This window comes from Gorilla gorilla, chromosome 13, assembly GCF_029281585.2.
Source record: "Gorilla gorilla gorilla isolate KB3781 chromosome 13, NHGRI_mGorGor1-v2.1_pri, whole genome shotgun sequence".
NCBI classification, from domain to species: Eukaryota; Metazoa; Chordata; class Mammalia; order Primates; family Hominidae; genus Gorilla; species Gorilla gorilla.
The window spans coordinates 124494330-124512758 of NC_073237.2; the positions used below are offsets into that span (position 1 = coordinate 124494330).

Genomic DNA, 18429 nt, shown 5'->3' on the forward strand with positions numbered 1-18429 from the left:
ATGAATGGGAAGGAATTACTGAAACTCCAGGCATCAACATGAACCTAAAAACCATACCAGGTAAGGCCGGCCTGCAATCCCAGCACCTTGGGAGGCTGAGGCAGGTGGATCACTTGAGGTCAGGAGTTCGAGACCAGCCTGGCCAACAAGGTGAAACCCCATCTCTACTAAAAATACAAAAATTAGCCAGGTGTGGTGGTGGGTGCCTGTAGTTGCAGCTACTCGAGAGGCTGAGGCAGGAGAATCGCTTGAACCTGGGAGGTGAAGGTTGCACTGAGCTGAGATTGTGCCACACTGCACTCCAGCCTGGGCTACAGTGCGAGACTATGTCTCAAAAAAAGAAAAAAAAAAAAGTGAGAGTGAAGCCAGGCACAGCAGTAACTAACTATACCTGGGTGCTGGGGCCAACGGGACACGTGAGGCATACATCCAGGTATTGGGATATTTTTCCAGTCTTTGGTGAGAGAAATCAGAATGGTGGTTGCCTTTAGGGGAAGAGATGGTGGAGCCTGGGAAGAAGCAGGACACATTCATCAAAACTCATAGAACTGGCCGGGCACGGTGGCTCACGTCTGTAATCCCAGCACTTTGGGAGGCCAAGGCAGGCGGATCACCTGAGGTCAGGAGTTCCAGACCAGCCTGGCCAAAATGGTGAAACCCCAACTCAGCCTGGCGCGGTGGCTCACGCCTGTAATCCCATCACTTTGGGAGACCAAAACGGGCAGATCACGAGGTCAAGAGATTGAGATCATCCTGGCTAACACGGTGAAACCCCATCTCTACTAAAAATACAAAAAATTAACTGGGTGTGGTGGCACGTGCCTATAGTCCCAGCTACCAGCTACTCAGGAGGCTGAGGCAGAAGAATCGCTTGAACCCGAGAGGCAGAGGTTGCAGTGAGCCGAGATTGTGACACTGCACTCCAGCCTGGGTGACAGAGTGAGACCCTATCTCAAAAAAAAAAAAAAAAAAAAAAAGAAAAGAAAAAGAAACCCCATCTCTATTAAAAATACAAAAATTAGCCAGGCATGGTGGCATGCACTTGTAGTCCCAGCTACTTGGGAGGCTGAGGCAGAATTGCTTGAACCTGGAAGACAGAGGTTGCAGTGAGCCAAGATCGCGCCACTGAACTCCAGCCTGGGCGACAGAGCAAGAGTCCATCTCAAAAAAAACAAAAACAAAAACAAAAAAAACACTGAACTGTGTACTTGAGTCACCATATATTTCACTGTATGTAATTATACCTGATTTTTTTGTTGTTTGTTTTTTGTGATGGAGGTTCACTCTTGTTGCCCAGGCTGGAGTGCAATGGTATGATCTCGGCTCACTGCAACCTCTGCCTCCCAGGTTCAAGCAATTCTCCTGCCTCAGCCTCCTGAGTAGCTGGGATTACAGGTGTCTGCCACCATGCCCAGCTAATTTTTGTATTTTTAGTACAGATGGGGTTTCACCATGTTGGCCAGGCTGGTCTTGAACTCTTCACCGCAGGTGATCAACCTACCTTGGCCTCCCAAAGTGCTGGGATTACAGGTGTGAGCCACCGTGCCCGGCCATACCTGAATTTTTTAAAAAGGGAAGCAAAAACCTTCCAGTGTTTCCTTTCTCACCATTAGACAAAAGTCCCCATTATAGCCTTCAAGCCCTGCGTCGCCGGCCTACTGCCCGGCCAGAGGTGGATTTGCCAGAAAGCAGTAAAGGAATCTGGGTCACCTTAGAAATAGAGAAGGGGGGCTGGGCGCAGTGGCTCATGCCTGTAATCCCAGCACTTTGGGAGGCCGATGCAGGTGGATCACCTGAGGTCAGGAGTTTGAGACCAGCCTGGCCAACATGGTGAAACCCCGTCTCTACTAAAAAAAAAAAAAAAAATTAGCTGGGCGTGCACGCCTGTAATCCAAGCTACTCGGGAGGCTGAGGCAGCAGAATCACTTGAAGCTGGGAGGCAGAGGTCGCAGTGAGCTGAGATTGCGCAATTGCACTCCAGCCTGGGCAACAAGAGTGAAACAAATAAAGAAATAGAGAAGGGGCCAGGTGTCATTCTCCATCCGTCTTCTCTTTCTCCCCGGCACTTTTCAAGTCAATTACACTACTTACTTTCATTGCCGGGTTTCTCATCTGTTCCCTCGCCCATGAACGTGAACTCCTTGAGGGTGGCGGTGTCTGTTGGCTTTGTTCACTGCTGCTCCCAGCACCTGGAGCCTGAACAGTGTTCGGTGAATCCTTAACATCCAAGTGTTTCTTGGTGTCGTCGACAGAATTATGCCCCCGCCACAAGATGTCCATGCCCTAATCCCCAGAAGCTGTGAATCCCATTACATGGCCAGGGGGAATGAAGGAGGCAGATGGAATGAAGGTTGCTAATCAGCTGACCTTCAAACAGGGAGATGGATTATCCTGGGTCATCCGGTGGGGGGGCCAGTGTGATCACAGGGGTCCTTCAGTGTGGAGGAGGAGGCAGGAGAGAGAACAAAGAGACGGCATGAGAAGGACTCAGGCCTCCGCTGCTGGCTTGAAGGTGGAGGAAGGGGCCACGAGCCAAGGAACGCAGGCAGCCTCTAGAAGCTGGAAAGGCACAGAAGTGGATCCTCCCCTTCCTGCCCTGGAGCCTCCAGAAGGAACACAGCCCTGCAGACACCTTGGTTTTAGCCCCATGAGGCCCATTTCAGACTCTTGACCTCCAGAACTGTGAGATTATAAACCTGCATTGTTTAAGCTACTTCCCACCTACTGGCCCCCTGGTGGAGATAAAATCCCCTTAATCAGGGTTTGCAACCAGAGTCCTGGGCAGGAGAAGGCATGGTGGGGGCAGGGGGCACATCTCAAGGTCTGATTGGAGGCACAGTGCTCCTCCAGACCCACCTGAGTCCAGCTGGCATGGAAGCTCCAGGGGAGCCCTGGGGCGGGGGTGGTGGGGATAGCTGGCAGACCCCTCCTTGTCCTCCAGGAAGCCCAAGCTCTGTGGGGCCCCGTCAGCCACTCAGGTCTTTGGGGACACAGTCACAGGTGCCTGCCCTCGGGAAGGGCCCAAGAGCCTGGAGCTGTGCCACCCTGGTCCAGGGAACGAGGGGTCAGGGCAAGAGAAACAGCGGTGGGGCATGTGGTGGGTCAGGACAGTTGCAGAGCGGCTTCCCATAAACAGACTGGGACAGTGGACGTCCCTGTTCCACAGCATCCAAGCTGAGTGACCTTGGGCAAGTCACACCACCTCTCTGAGCCTGTTTGTTTGTCCATTAGAGGAGAGCAAGACGAGCCAGGGAGGTCTGTTGGAAAGTTGAACTGAAACGAGGCAGGAAATGGGATGCGGCCCATCCTGACAGCTTCATCTCCCAGCTGCCCTTCTTCCTCTAGCATTCAGACACGCTCCACGTAATCCCGCCTTAATCCTCTCGGGCCTGGGATCTCAGGTGTCTGCGAGGAAATCCAGAGCCACTTGAGCCGTGTGGTCCGCTGGGTCCTCCTTGCGGGGGCACTGCTCACGCACGACTTCACTTAGCTCTCAGCAGGTGTAGGAGGTGCCACCACCGCCACATCCCCATTTCACAGGGGAGGAAACTAAGGTTTCAGGAGGGGAGGGGACTTGCCCAGGACCTAGGATGCAGTGGACCCCCGACTGCCAGGTGGCACGCAGGGGAGTGAAGCTGCGGCGGGCTCTGCTGGGGCCGCCCACCAGGAACTTGGGGCAAGGCAGAGAGCCGCTGCCCACATCAGACCCGGCAAGCTGGAACCATGCCACAACCCACCCGTGGGACCTTCACCAAGTTAGACGTGCCCAAGGGACAGGCATTCCTTGCCTCACCTCAGAAGGGTGGCACCTGGTCCCTGGCTGCCTCCTCGCAGCCAGGAGGCCACAGAGAGCCTGGGCAGGCCTGCGCTTGAATCCTGGGTCCCGGTGGTGTGATCTTGGGCAAGTCTTCTGCCTCTCTGAGCCTCAGTTTCCCCACTAGCAAGACAGGCACGACGCCTTCTGACAGCTCATTGGGGAAGCGGCTGTTCTGGTTCACATAAAGGGTCACTGTGAAACAGATTTAAAGCAGCTCTGTTGAAACGGAAGCCCTGTTCTCACCTGGGCCTCACCCTGTGCCGCCCTAGTCCAGATTTCACCGGTCTGAGTGCATTGGAAAGTAGGGGAAGGGTGGGAACAGGTGGGGCGGGTGTGCTGGGCCCGGCCGCCCAGGTGTGGACCTTGCTCTCTGCAGCAGCAGCAGCAGCAGGCCACGTGACCTGGGCTGGCCAGGAGCGGGCAGCAGGGAGGGCATGGTATGATAGCACCTCCATCCTGCAGATGGGTTAACTGAGGCCAGGGAGGGCCCCAGGCCTGCCCCAGTTCCCCAAGGGGCAAGATAAACCTAGGCCTCCTGCTCTCAGCTCCTCTGAACGCAGGGGCTGGCCAGGGAACAGCCGCAGGACATGGTTCTCTTGGTCATTTGCTATCACCCACCAGCACAGCCCCGTGGCCCAGGAGGAGCCATTATCTCCCATGGCAGTTGTTGAGGCCGATGAGACACGGAGCTGGCCCCACCCATGCTAGTCAGTACGGGGCACCCCTGGCTGAACTGAAGAGCCCAGCCTCCCACCCCGTCATCTTACAGATGAGGAACCTGGCACAGGCTGGAAACCCTGGGACTTCCCCAGGTCACCACATGCCCCATCGATGTTTCTCTTCCCTGACTACACCGGGCTTAAATCTGTGTATGAGTGTCCTGGGGCAGCTGCGACCAATAACCACACACTTGGTGACTTCCAACACCACAAATGGCTGGGAGCCGTGGCTCACACCTGTAATCCCAGCACTTTGGGAGGCTAAGGCAGGCAGATCGCTTGAACCCGGGAGTTGGAGACCAGCTTGGGCAACACAGTGAGACCCCATCTCTACAAAAAATACAAAAGTTAGCCAGGTGTGGTGGCACACACCTGTGGTCCTAGCTACTTGGGAGGCTGAGACCAGAGGATCACTTGAGCCCATGAGTTGGAGACCAGCCTGGGCAACATAGTGAGACCCTATATCTACAAAACATTACAAAAAATTATCCAGGCATGGTGGCACGTGCCCATGGTCCCAGTTATTCAGGAGGCTGAGGTGGGTAGACCACTTGAGCCTAGGAGTTCAAGGCTGCAGTGAGCCATGATCGTGCCCCTATACTCTAGCCTGGACAACAGAGCAAGACCCTGTCTCAAAAAAAAAAAAAAAATGAACAGACACACAGAAGCAAACCAGCACCCTCCCCATGAGCTCACTCTCCTCAGGGAGGACGGAGCCTGCTGTTCTCAGGACTCTTTCCATTCTTACTTCCTGGAGTCCTTGACCTGGAGCTCTTTAAGCCAGAGGGGAACACAGCAGGGCATGTGTTCTGAGAACAGACAGCAGACCCTACCAGCTTCATAAATACACCCCTCGAATATTGACTCTGTGTATCATCATCCAAAACACCTTCCCAGCCCTGGCCTTACCCGCCCACGGAGGTTTACTAATGCCATTTCCCAGTCAGTAAGGGGCTTGCCCAAGGGCACAGTGGGCAGTGGCCGGGTCCTGAACTCAGGCCTTCTGAAGCCATCAAGACCACAGGGAACCGTGAATGGTGGCTCACGCCTGCAATCCTAGCACTTTGGGAGGCCACGGCGGAAGGATTGCTTGAGGCCAGGAATTTCAGACCAACCTGGCCAACATAGCAAGAACCTGTCTCTATGTTTTATTATTTATTTGTTTAGAGATGAAGTCTCCCTCTGTCACCCAGGCTGGAGTACAGTGGCACAATCTTGGCTCACTGCAGCCTCCATCTCCCAGATTCAAGCGATTCTCCTGCCTCATCCTCCTGAGTAGCTGGGATTACAGGCATCCACCACCAGACCCGGCTAATTTTTGTATTTTTAGTAGAAACAGGGTTTCGCCATGTTGGCAGGCTGCTCTCTCAAACTCCTGACCTCAAGTGATCCACCCGCCTCACCCTCCCAAAGTGCTGGGATTACAGGCGTGAGCCACTGCTCCTGGCCTCTTTTTTTTTTTTTTTTGAGACGGAATCTTGCTCTGTTGCCCAGGCTGGAGGGCAGTGGCGCAATCTCGGCTCGCTGCAACCTCCCCGGCCTCTATTTTTTAAACAAAGAAAGAAAAAAAGACCACAGGGGCCATGCCGTGACCTGAGGATGGCACTAATGGGCCATGGAATCCTGGCTTGGGGCCCGTTCCTAAGAAGAGACATTTCTTCTTCTTCTTCTTCTTTTTTTTTTTTTTTTTTTTTGAGAGGGTCTCACTTTGTTACTCAGGCTGGGGTGCAGTGGGACAATCATAACCTCACTGCAGCCTCAAACTCCTGGGCTCAGGTGACCCTCCCACCTCAGCCTCCTGAAGTGCCGGGCTTACAGGGATGAGCCACTGTGCCTAACCTCAAGAGACATGTTTTTTCCTAGCCACTCATCTTTGGACCCTTACAGCTAAGCCCATTTTACAGATGGGCAGAGTCGCTGGGTAATGAGCGTGCCGAGATTCATTCCTGGAATTGGCCGCTAGGTGGCAGCAGCAGGCCCTGTTGCCATCTCCTACGAGGCTTGGCGGGCTCTGGCGCCCTCTGGTGGCTGCGGGAAAACACGCCAAGAAGTCTGACAGAGAAACATTGGGGAAACTGAGGTAGAGTTGTTACCTCTTGGGAGAGAGAGACTCACGGGGAGAAGCTGGGCCTAGGTGGTGTCCCGCGGTGGCCTCAGGCTGACTGGCCATTCTCCAGCCTGTCAGGTCTGGTTAGCACAGTCCTTTCATCAAGGTGAGCAATCGGGAGGCGGGTGTAGGCTCCTCCCCATCTGCAGCAGCCCCGGGGAAAGAGCCCTAGTCCAGGACTCAGGCCCCTGTTCCCAGCGCGGTTTAGCTGCCAACCGGATCTCCTTCTGCAAGAGGGGAAACAGAAGGAAACTTTATTCCCGAGTCTGTGAAGCCAGGAAAAGGGGCAATGCCTGGTGGGTGGGGCGGGATCTACACCCGGGGCCTCCTAAGTAAGACCAGGACTTCGAGGGGAGGCTGAAGGAGGAGCCACAGCCCGCAGTCACTGGGCTGAGCAGGAGGAACATTCAAAAGGCCTGGGAGCACAGGGTGGGGTGCTGGGCAGTGAGACCTTCCCCTGGCCTCCGTGTCATGGACAGAAGGTGGACGCCTTGTCACAAGCTGGCCACATCAGATGCTCTCTTTCGGGACTTTGGGACTGAGAAAGAGAGAGGTGAGTCAGTCCCCGTGTGCAGCTGGAAAGGCATCAGGTAACCCTGGGTGGGGTTTGCGGATGGCAGGAAAAGCCTGTCTGTGAAGGGAAGGGAAGTGAGAGTGGGGAGCAGGGATGGAGGGATGCTGGGATGGAGGATGGAGGGTACAGGGATACAGGAATGGAGGTATGGAAAAATAGAGGGATGCAGGAATGGAGGGATGCAGAGGTGCAGGGATACTGGGGTGGAGGGATGCAGAGAACGGAGGCATGCAGGGATGCTGCGATGGAGGAATGCAGGGATGGAGGATGTAAGGGTACAGGGATGGAGGGGTGCAGGGATGCAGAGATGGAGGATGGAGGGGTACAACGAAGGAGGGGTGCAGGGATGGAGGGATGGAGGGATGGAGGGGTGCAGGGATGGGGTACAGGGATGGAAGGGTGCAGGGATGGAGAGATAGACGGGTCCAGGGACGGAGGGGTGCAGGGATGGAGGGTTACAGGGATAGAGGGAGGGCCCTCCTTCAGTGCCCCATGGTATTCCTGGCCTAGTTCCTGCCCTGCTGAGGGAGGCACCCTGGGTCCCTGAAGCAAAGGCCCCTCAGGACTTTAGACCTGGCCAGTGAAGTGGAAATGCCGTTCTGGACACAGTGGTGTCTCTGGGTGCCCTGATACCTGTTGGCCTCTCAAGAGGCGGCTGCTGTGACTCCTAAGGCCACAGATGGGCACAGCCTCAGGCCTGGCTGCCTCCTCTACCCTGCAGCCCAAGTACCTGGAATTAACACCCACAGAGGGCACACAGTGGGGGCTGGCTGAAGGACTGTGGTGCATCCAGGCGGCAGGGCACTATGCGCCAAGAGAACAAGCCAATGTGACATACGCCGACAGGCAGAAGCCCAGGATGGGGACGAGAACACAGCCGGTGGCAGACCAGCCCCGTGGGAAAAACCGAGGTCACCAACTGCACAGCCACCTGCTTCCAAATGTCACACTCCCTGCCTCCAGCGCTCACTTCTACCTTACTCAAATGTTAGCTATTACAGGAACATGAGTTATTTTGTTTTAAAAATACTAATAAAGAAAATAAAACTTTAAAAGTTTCCTGGCTGGGCGTGGGGGCTCACTCCTGTAATCCCAGCACTTTGGGAGGCTGAGGCGGGCAGTTCCCTTGAGCCCTAGAGTGCGAGACCAGCCTGGGTAACACAGCAAAACCCAGGATCTACAAAATGTAAAAAAAAAAAAAAAAAAAATTAGCTGGGCATGTTGGTGTGCACCTGTAGTTCCAGCTACTTGGAGGCTGAAGTGGGAGGATCACTTGAACCTGGGAGGTCGAGGATGCAGTGAGCTATGATTGCACCACTGCATCCCAGCCTGGGTGACAGAGCGAGACCCTGTCTCAAAAAATAAAAAACAACAACAAAAAAAGTTTCTCAAGAGGGTATGGGGGCGTTGCCCAGTCCCTCCAGTCGGAAGGGCCAGTGGGTGGAGTTGGGCTCACTGGCCTCTGGAGGGCCCCTAGCAGGCCACCCCACCTCAGTTAAGTCGGGACTGGGGAGCCCCATCCTGGGTACTCTGTGCAGGAAAGGGGGTCCCACCCACAACCCACACTCACCCTGGAAGGCAGAGCCTCTTCTCCATAAAGCCTGGCCCAGCCTGAAGCTGAAGCCCGGGGCCGCCACCTGAGAGGGCTTGGTCCCGTCTGTAGAGCAGGGGTCTGAATAGCCTGGTGCCCTGGACCAGGTGACCCTGCTCTGTGCGCTGCACCTGCTCCTATCACTGAACTCTCCCGCAAGGCGGGGACAGACGAAGAAACTGAGGCTTGATGAGGGACCCCACTGCAGAGCCCCACTGTGGGTAGGGTGCCCCGACCTGCACTCTGACTGCTAGTCTCCACGGCCCAGCTGTGTGCCCTGAGTGGTATCCTGGGGACGATGCCACACAAAGCCTGCGGAGCCGTACCGTGCCTGCCGCCTGGGAAGCCCCAGGCCAGCGGTTAGTTACTGCAAGGGCTGGCACAGCCCAAGCCTGATGCCTCCCTTGACCGCCAGCCCCACGCAGCACTCAGCCACACGGAGCTCCATGAGATGTCTGCCATGACAGGCGCCACACACCTTTCCTTTATTGCAAACATGTCCCAGTCCCGGGAGGCTTGGGAAGAGTGGGAACCAGGGGAACCCAGGGATGGGATTCCACTGAAAACAAACCGTCCTGCTGTCCCGTCGAGGGCCCCCACCCACAGGATGTAGCCATGGGACAGCCACTGAGGGTCCAGGGAGAGGGGCGGCAGAGCAGGGAGGCAGGGACAGGGAGCGGTCGCCCCAGGGCAGTGGCAGGGCTGGAACTCGTCCCTGACATCCCTGAGCCCCAGCAGGTGCCCTGTGTTAGAAGCGAGAGGGCTGGTGGGGGTGCGTGGACAAGGGGCAGAATGATCCTGCCCCCAACCAGTATCGCCAGGCGCTGGCCCAGTGGCCCCAGGCCCTGGCAGCTGGCGTCTTCCGCTGCCTTCCCTCTGCTCTGCGCGGGGACATTCAGTGCGCTGGGGAGGCCTCGGTGATGGCCCTCTCCACCCGCAGGTACCAGGGCTGGATGTGCGTGTGCTGCATCAGGTCATCGAATGCATCCAGCCCCTCCATCACACGCAGCACGCCATACACCGCCTGGGGCATGAACAGAAACGTGTCACCATAGCTGGTTGTACAGGCATCCAGACCTCCTTCGTTCCCTGCCAGCTGTGTGGCCAGGTCCCGTCCCCTCCCCCCTTGGAGCTTGTGACCCACTCAAGGGCCAACAGCACAGGTGAGGGTTTGAACAAAGCATGTGGGGTGGCTGCAGGTCTCGCCTGCTTCACATCTGGACCCCCTTTTCTGGGCCACAGACCCTGCCCCCCAGCAAGTTTCCTTGGGATAAATGCCCTCCCCCCATCTCAGGTCCTGAGATCGGGGAGAAGAGACCCCACCACCCAGTTTCAAGACCCAGGTCACCCAGGGGCAGGAGAGTTTTAAAAATGAGCAGTGGGCCAGGCACGCTGGCTCACGCCTGTAGTCCCAGCACTTTGGGAGGCCGAAGTGGATGGATCACCTGAGGTCAGGAGTTCGAGACCAGCCTGACCAACATACTGAAACTCTGTCTCTACTAAAAATACAAAAATTAGCCAGGCATGGTGGCACAGGCCTGTAATCCCAGCTACTCAGGAGGCTGAGGCAGAAGAATTGCTTGAACCTGGGAGGCGGAGGTTGCAGCGAGCCGAGATTGCACCACTGCACTCCCGCCTGGGTGACAGCGTGAGACTTGGTCTCAAAAAAAAAAAAAAAAAAAACAACAACAACAAAAAAAAGACAAAAGGAAAAAGGGCAGTGAAGCCAGGCCAGTGAGACGCCCTCCCAGGAGTTTTCTGGGAGAAGCCTGGAGCACGGGACCCAGCCCGCCTGAGGCTGAAGCCAACTCCAGGGAGGGCAGTGTTGATGGCGACAGGTAGAGCTTGGGCTCTGGTAACACCACCCGGGCCTCTGGATCCAGCAGGGCCCGAAGCCAACCCTTTCCCTGAACTTGTCAGTTATGTGAACCAAGGTGGTTCCTGGTCATCCGTTTCTCTCCTGAAGCCACTTCGAGGCGAGTTTCTGTCCGTGATGGCAGAGAGAGGCAGGTTCCTCTGGCAAGATGCAAGCACCGTCCAGGCTTTCCCTTGCAAACCTCCCCCACTCTGAGGACAGAACCCTCGGTCCAGGCACCACCTGCCACCACCACACTCACCAAATCAGCGAGATTCGGCTTCTGGCCCCCCATGAAGGGCCGGTCCTTGCCCACAGCAGCCACCCACTTGTCGGCAGCCTCATAGAGGTCCTCGCGCACGTTGTCCTGGAGGCGGTGCCTGGGTGGGGAAGGGAAAAGCCCCTCAGGGGAGCCCCCACTCCCAGCCCAGCAGGGAAGAGGGTCTCCTCTGGGGAGAGAGGGGAGGTGTGGAAGCCAGGACGGCACCCCAGGTGAGAGCATCACATCTGCAGACGCCTCAGGGAGCATCTGTCCCAGACAGGGAGGCTGTGGTAAGGGCAAGAGACCAGGCCAGGGAGAAAGCCACAGAGGAGGCGCCAGTCAGGGCCCAGGCTTCCGGCTTCAAGGCCAGCCCAGCTGTCCCCAGGGGAGGTGAGCAGGAGCTCTGGGTCCAAGTCCCATCTTGGCCAAGGGACCCATAATCCATAATGCGTTTCCCACCTGCCCTAGGCCTCGGCCTCCCGCTGGTCTCCTGAGGGGTGTGATGGGATCACCACTGCTCGTGGCACCGGAGGCTCAGGGACAGCAGGCCCCGGATGTGCACACACACTTGCCTGCTCTTGAGTCGCTTGCTGATGAGGTACATGGCCGCTGCACCCATGTACTTGGCCACGGCACCCTCCACGGCTCCGAACTTGCCCTCGCGGACAATGTAGTCAAAGGACGCGAGAGCCTCGGTGGGTGTGCGATACACATTGGGGGAGATCAGGTGCACCAGCCAGTCGTCCGCCCACTGCCGCCACTTCATCTCCTCCCTGCGGGCACGGGAGGGACTTCCTAAGCCAGGACCCGGGCTGTGTTGGGAGCAGGCTGCATTCTCTAGAACATACCCACTGCACGGGTGGGAAGCTGAAGCCTGAGCAGGAAGGTCTTTTTTGTTTTTTTGAGACAAAGTCTCGCTCTGTCACCCAGGCTGGAGTGCAATGGCACGATCTCAGCTCACTGCATCCTCCGCCTCCTGGGTTCAAGCAATTCTCCTGCTTCAGCCTCCCTAGTAGCTGGGATTATAGGTGTGTGCCTCCACACCTACCTAATTTTTGTATTTTTATAGAGATGGGGTTTTGCCATGTTGGCCAGGCTGGTCTTGAACTCCTGACCTCAGGTGATCTGCCTGCCTCGGCCTCCCAACATGCTGGGATTACAGGAGTGAGCCACCATGCCCGGCTGCAGGAAGGTCTCTACTGAAATCCGGCACGGCCCGGCCCCAGCCCCGCTGGTCTCCCATGCTGCTCCCTGCTCACGCCATCTTGCTCGGCTTGGTCCTACTCTACAGAAGACCCCTGCCGTCACCACCTTCCCCCGCCAGCCCCAGCCCCACTCACGTCCTGGCCTCCTTCCCGCCATACACTTGCTGGGCCTCCTTCTCGTTGAGCATGAGCCAGTACTTATTGCCGAACTCGGTCACCTCCTTGCCCTGGTCGTTCACAGCCTTCATGGCTGGGTAGTAGGTGATGATCTCTTCCAGGGGCTGCCTTCGGAGAGAGCCACAATCTCACCCCAACTCCTTCCCCCTCCTGTCCCCTGTGGCCGACCAACCCCGCCGCCCCAGCCTCAGAGTGGAGCCAGGACCAACGAAGGCTCTCCGGACTCTTGCAGTAAGAGGGATTTGGAGTAGATGCCAGGGCTACTTCCCCAAGAGAGGGAGGTGTGGGGAGGACAAAGTGGGGGGCTTGGAGGAGGACGGCCACGGGCTACTCTGGAAAATCATTTTTTTTTTTTTTGAGACGGAGTCTCGCTCTGTCACCCAAGCTGGAGTGCAGTGGCACGATCTTGGCTCACTGCAACCCTCTGCCTCCTGGGTTCAAGCGATTCTCCTGCCTCAGCCTCCTGAGTAGCTGGGACTACAGGCACTCGCCACTATGCCTGGCTAATTTTTGTATCTTTAGTAGAGATGGAGTTTCGCCATGTTGGCCAGGCTGGTCTGGAACTCCTGACCTCAGGTGATCTGCCTGCCTCGGCCTCCCAAAGTGCTGGGATTACAGGTGCGAGCCACTCTGTACTCCGGAAATCTAAGCAGCAGCTCCACGTGCTCCCAAGAGGGAACTCAGGGGAGGCCTCCCTGGAGGAAGAAGCCACCAAAAGCAATGGCCACCTGGTCTCCGAGGGGCTCCTTACCCCGACACCAGGTAGGTCTTGAGGGCGCTGATGATGACAGAGGAGTCATTTAGTTGTTGCTGGAAGAGAAAAGGGTGGTTTAATCAGAGGTTGCAACCCAGCCGCTGGGAGTCACCAGGGGCTCTTTAACAACAAGACGCTCTGGGCATTGTTTATCCATTCCTGGGGACATGTCCGGAGTCCTCCCCACCCTGCCCTCAGGGCACCCATCCTAAGTAGGGAGATGTGGTTGTGGCCAATGGGGAGGAAGGTGTGGGAAAGCCGTGGGGTCTAAGCTCCAGCCCACTCACCCATTTGGCCTCCCAGGTAGAGGGGCAGGGTGGGTTCTGGAAGCTGCATACTAGACCCCAAGCACTGTGCCAGGCATTTCATATCTGCCGTCCCTGCAAGCCAGAATATGGCCCCTTGTTGACTCATGAAGCAAGCAAGCGCAGAGAGGCTAAGTGACTTGCCCCAAGTCACACAGCTAGTGAGTGGGTGAATCACACCTCAAACCCAGATCGCTGATTTCAGAATCTATGTTGTTAAGCTGTGGTGTTCTGCCTCCCTGACACCCAGCAGGTGTTTGGTTTTGGTACGGAAGGAGAGAGCCTACATTTATTGAGCATCTACCGTATGCAGCTACTTCCCCCATAGTCCTTACAGGCACAAGGATCCCAAGTTCCTTCCCAGGCTGCAGAGCCAGGCCGGGCTAGGGGGCGCTCCAGGACAACCCAGGAAAGGAGGAAGGATGCAGGGGGTTCCCTGGGGCTCACCGAGCTTTCTCCTTCCTGGGCCACCAGGATGGGCACCTTTCTGTAGGAGGAGAACTTGATCTCAGCCCTGCGCACAGGGTTCACCTCCACCACCTGGTAGGGCAGGGCGTGGAAGTCGAGGAAGGCTCGGACCTTGCTGCAGAAGGGACACGTCTTGTACTGGTACAGGGTCAGCTGCAGGCGGCTGGACAGGGAGAGCTGCGGGCAGCAGACAGAAAGGGCTTCTAGACCTGGCACCCCCAGGCCCAGGCCCTGTCCCCAAGCGTGTTTTCCAGAGGAGTCTTCTGAGATGACGCTAGAACATCGGGAAGAGGAACTCGAGATGGAACGGGGTGGTAGGGGGAAAGGGAGGCACTGGACAGCAGCCCAGGTTTAAGCCCCTGGCCAGCACGGTCCCCAAGCAGGCGTCCCACCCTTTGCTGTGAGGTTGTGTAGGAGGAATCTTCTAGTCTCTGTCCCATACTGGACAGACCCCTCTTTTCTCACTCCAGTCCCAAGGGGACACCAGACAGCCCCAGGGTATACACCCCACTCCCACAGACATGGAACAACTGTTTCAACTTGGCTTGTTCACTCCCACTCCTCTAACCCCAGGAACCTCTGGGGGCAGAGCTGGGCTACCACCCAGGCTCATGTTCACCAATGGGGTCTACCTCCAATCTCTTTCTTGTTTTTTTCTCTGGAGACAGGGTCTCACTCTGCCATCCAAGCTGGAGTGCAGTAGCTTGATCACAGCTCACTGCAGCCTTGAACTCCGGGGTTCATGCGATCCTCCAGCCAAAGTCTATCTCAAATATCCGAGGGGGAGGGTGGTATCTGAGCCATGGCCTGCGTGTGGCAAGCTCCGCAGGAAAGCCCCCAGGGGAGCCTGCTGCACGTTCATGCCGGAAAGCCACAACTGTAGACCATCCCCCTGTGTTCAGAGGGGAAGCTGGACCGTGGAGGCAGGAAGGGAGACACAGGGTACTCCATGCCCTTTTTACCCACCTCTGTTCCCTCTGGTCCAGCAAATAAGCATCTGTGGGCGGGTGGTGGGAAGTCAAGTAATGAAGAGTTGCCAGGTGTGGGGTAGGTATAAAGTGTCTCAAGGCAGCTGGGCCACCACTTGGGGGGGCACCACTTGGGGGGGGCACCTTTCTACCTCTTCCTGTTTCAGCCTGGAGTCTAAGTCATCAGTCCCATAAAGGTACCACCACTACTACTAAATGAATACACAGCCTTAGGATTTGGGGGCAGTGGGGAGAGAGGATGATGAACGTTTGGAAAGTGAAAAAGGCTTTCCCTTTCCTGTGATCTCCCATCTCTTAATCAAAAGTCTTAAAACACGGTAGAGGCTGGGCTCCGTGGCCCACACCTGTAATCCCAGCACTTTGGGAGGCCGAGGCCGGTGGCTCATTTGAGGTCAGGAGTTTGAGACCAGCTTGGCCAACATGGTGAGACCCCCGTCTCTAGTAAAAATACAAAAATTAGCCGGGCTGGGTGGCAGGCGCCTGTAATCCCAGCTACTGGGGAGGCTGAGGCAGGAGAATTGCTTGAACTCAGGAGGCCGAGGTTGCAGTGAACCGAGATCGCGCCATTGCACTCCAGCCTGGGCAACAGAGCAAAGAAAACTCCGTCTCAAAAAAAAAAAAAGTCTCCTTAAAACATGGTAGAGGCTGGGCGCAGTGGCTCACGCCTGTGATCCCAGCACTTTCAGAGGCCAAGGTGGGCGGATCACTTGAGGCCAAGAGTTCGAGACCAGCCTGGGCGACATGGTGAAACCCTATCTCTACAAAAAATACAAAAATTAGCAGGGCGCAGTGGGGTGAGCCTATAGTCCCAGCTACTCGGGAGGCTGAGGCAGGAGGATCCCTTCAACCTGGGAGGCAGAGGCTGCAGTGAGCCGCGATAGCACTCCAGCCTGGGCGATAATGCGAGACCCTGTCTCGAAAACATAAATAAACATAAAATAAAAATAAAAAAAAAAACCACGGTAGAAGAACGATTTTATGAGAACTCGAACAATTCCAGGTAGTAGGCATCAGGAGTGCCCCTATTTTACACAAGAGAATACAGAGGGTTCGGAGACTTCAGACCAAGACACTCGCCCAAGGTCACAAGCGGGCAGAGGCAACTCCTGACCCTGCGGGTTCCCAAGAGTCCCGAGTTCGGCGGTGATCAGCATACCCATTCCCGGCCGGGCCAGGTCTTACCTGCGCGGCTGAGCGCTCTGCGTGGAGGTCCTGGGCGCGCAGGTGCCACCGCGCCGTGTGGTACAGCCCCAGGGCTCCCCCCAGGGCCAGCGCCGCTGCTCCCAGCAGCCGCGGGCTCCCCTTACGAGCTGCAGCCACGGGGCTCCGGCCGCCCGCCGCCCCCGCGAAGCCAGCCCGGCTCTGCGTGGGTAGCAGCGGCTGGGGGCGGCCTCCCAGCCTCCAGGCCAAGGCGCACCCACCAGGCCACAGCGCCCGCACCACCCGCGCAGCCGGGTCCATGTTCGCTCCGCCGGCGCCGCGGGCGGGCGCGCGAAACGAAGACGCCGAGGCACGCGCGGCGTTTAAAGGGCCAGGACTCTGGCGCCCCGCGGGTTGGCCGGGGTGACGGCGACGCTAAGGGAACCCTCAGCGCTCTCGGGACTGGGCGTGTGCCCGGCGCCCAGGTTCGAAACGCTCGCCAGAGCCGCAGAGGCCCGCTCGGGAACGTTTGCAGACCGTTCCATGCTTCCGCCTCCAAAGGCTCCTGGGTAGTGACCCGGCCGACTGCAGGGGAGCGACCGTCTGCTCGCCCCACCTTGACCGCCTAAAGGCCGGCTTGGCCGTCTGTAACACGTACTTGCCCACTTCTTTTGCAAGCGCCCATTCAAAACAAATCCAGCCCTTCCTAGAGTCAGTACAGGGGCCGCGACTTCCGGCCACTGAAAGCCCCGGAAAGGACCCGACCCGGCACCACGTGCGCGGCGGTGTTGCGGTTCTCTCTGCCCTCCCGCCTGATTGTCCGCTTCCTACCGTGATCCGAACCATAAAATTTTCCCGAACCCGAAGGGGCCTTGGAAACCACGTGTCTCTGATTTCGCCCACGCGAAGCGGCCGGCCCGCCGACCCCGAGATTTCCAGGGAGAGGATGGCAAAGTGGGGGTGCCAGGCTGCTCGGTCCTTCTGCTGGGCTCCCCTGCCCTAGCTGAAGCCCGGAGCCTCCACCGCATAGGCGTCTCCGCGGACAGCCCCGGGATGGCCCCGCCCGACGCCCGAGAGAGGGGCGGGACTCGTGGAGTGGGCGGGGCCCTGGGCGGGACGCGCAGAGTGGGCGGGGAGAGGGGCGGGGCGGGGCGGGGGAGAGGGGCGGGGCGGGGCGGGGCGGGGGAGGAGCTCCGAGTCCCGGCTCTGCTGCTCCGCCGTGTCCCACTCTTCTCGCTCCGCTTTCGCCCCGCATCTTCCACCTTCCTTCCAGTCCTTGCGGCGACCGAGCCCGCAGTGTCAGTCCCCAGCGGGGACCTGAGTATGCCGGTGAAGACGAGAGCGGAAGGCGAGGACGACGGCTTCGGGGAAGTGGGTGACCCGAGGAGACTGCTGGAGCGACCTTTGCGTTTCCGGGGGTGCCTTCCCGGGAAGGGGAATCGGGATGTTGGCTTCGAAGGGACCGAAGGGCCCACCTCGACCCGCCCCGAGTGGGTTTGGAGTTGTAGGTGCTGTCTCGGATGCAGGGCGAGCACCCGCGAGCGGGTAACCAGTCCCGTGAGAGCTGCAGGTCCCCAGCCCCGTTTTACAGATAGGGAAACTGAGGCAGCTGCTGGGACACTCGCCCATATGGGTTTTGCTCCACCCACTTCCTTCAGCCACTTTACAGACCAGGAGTTGAGGGACTGCTCGAGCTTAGAGTGTTTAGGGGTGGTTGAGGGTGACCCCCATGTTCTGTGCTCTACTCTATCCCTAGCCAGGCCTTCTCCCAGCGTCACTCTCACGCTCCTGCTTGCTAGACGGGACCCAGCTTCATCCTCCTCCTGTTTACATTAATTGCTCCTGATCTTCCACACTCTTGATTTTCCGGATTCTAACTCCATCAAAATGTAACTTGATGTGTTCAGGCCCCGGGGACACCTAGGCACTTGAGGGGGGCGGGTCCGTGTTTGGCCTGCTGGGCTTAGCAGGAGGGGCTGGCCCGGGGCGGGGAGCGCGATGCTCTGCTGGGTCAGCATCTCCAGCCACCTGGCTTTGCTGGTGTGGCCTCGCAGCCTTGCCAAATGTAAGCAGCTTACAGAGCAACCAGTTGCACGTGCTTAAGCTGCCGAGGTGACACAGGGCGCTGTAGTGTCCAGCCCCACAGGGTCGGTAGGTCTCTCCCTGTGTGCGGCGACGAGAGAGTGTAGAAATAAAGACACAAGACAAAGAGACAAGAGAAAAGGCAGCTGGGCCCGGGGGACCACTACCACCAATGCGCGGAGACCGCGCATGTCTGGCTGCACTGTTATTTATTGGATACAAGGCAGAAGGGGCAGGGTAAAGAATGTCAGTCACCTCCAATGATAGGTAAGGTCACGTGGGTCACGTGTCCACTGGACAGGGGGCCCTTCCTTGCCTGGCAGCCGAGGCAGAGAGGGAGAGGAGACAAAGAGAAAGACAGCTTACGCCATTATTTCTGCATAT

General features: G+C 57.5%; 2 protein-coding genes across 7 annotated transcripts; both read right to left on the minus strand.

Annotated features, from left to right (window-relative positions):
* Positions 1-327: 327 nt before the first annotated feature.
* Positions 328-7101, minus strand: LOC129524704 (uncharacterized). Its single transcript, XM_055351229.2, has 4 exons — positions 6652-7101; positions 6439-6564; positions 3794-4009; positions 328-3405 (listed from the first exon to the last, which is right to left on the minus strand). Exons 1-3 carry the CDS (start codon positions 6704-6706, stop codon positions 3795-3797), a joined length of 396 nt encoding a protein of 131 aa, XP_055207204.1. The 5' UTR covers positions 6707-7101; the 3' UTR covers positions 328-3405; position 3794.
* A 2150-nt stretch (positions 7102-9251) lies between these two features.
* On the minus strand, positions 9252-17094 carry PTGES2 (prostaglandin E synthase 2). Of its 6 annotated transcripts, none has more exons than XM_019033697.4 (7): positions 16795-17094; positions 13814-14011; positions 13059-13117; positions 12266-12415; positions 11498-11698; positions 10926-11043; positions 9252-9832 (listed from the first exon to the last, which is right to left on the minus strand). In XM_019033697.4, exons 1-7 carry the CDS (start codon positions 16807-16809, stop codon positions 9704-9706), a joined length of 870 nt encoding a protein of 289 aa, XP_018889242.1. In that variant the 5' UTR covers positions 16810-17094; the 3' UTR covers positions 9252-9703. The 6 variants fall into 6 exon arrangements, with proteins under 6 accessions (XP_018889242.1, XP_004048721.1, XP_063552854.1 ...); XM_004048673.5 differs by having other exon boundaries at positions 16006-17062; XM_063696784.1 differs by having other exon boundaries at positions 16807-17051.
* Positions 17095-18429: the final 1335 nt, after the last annotated feature.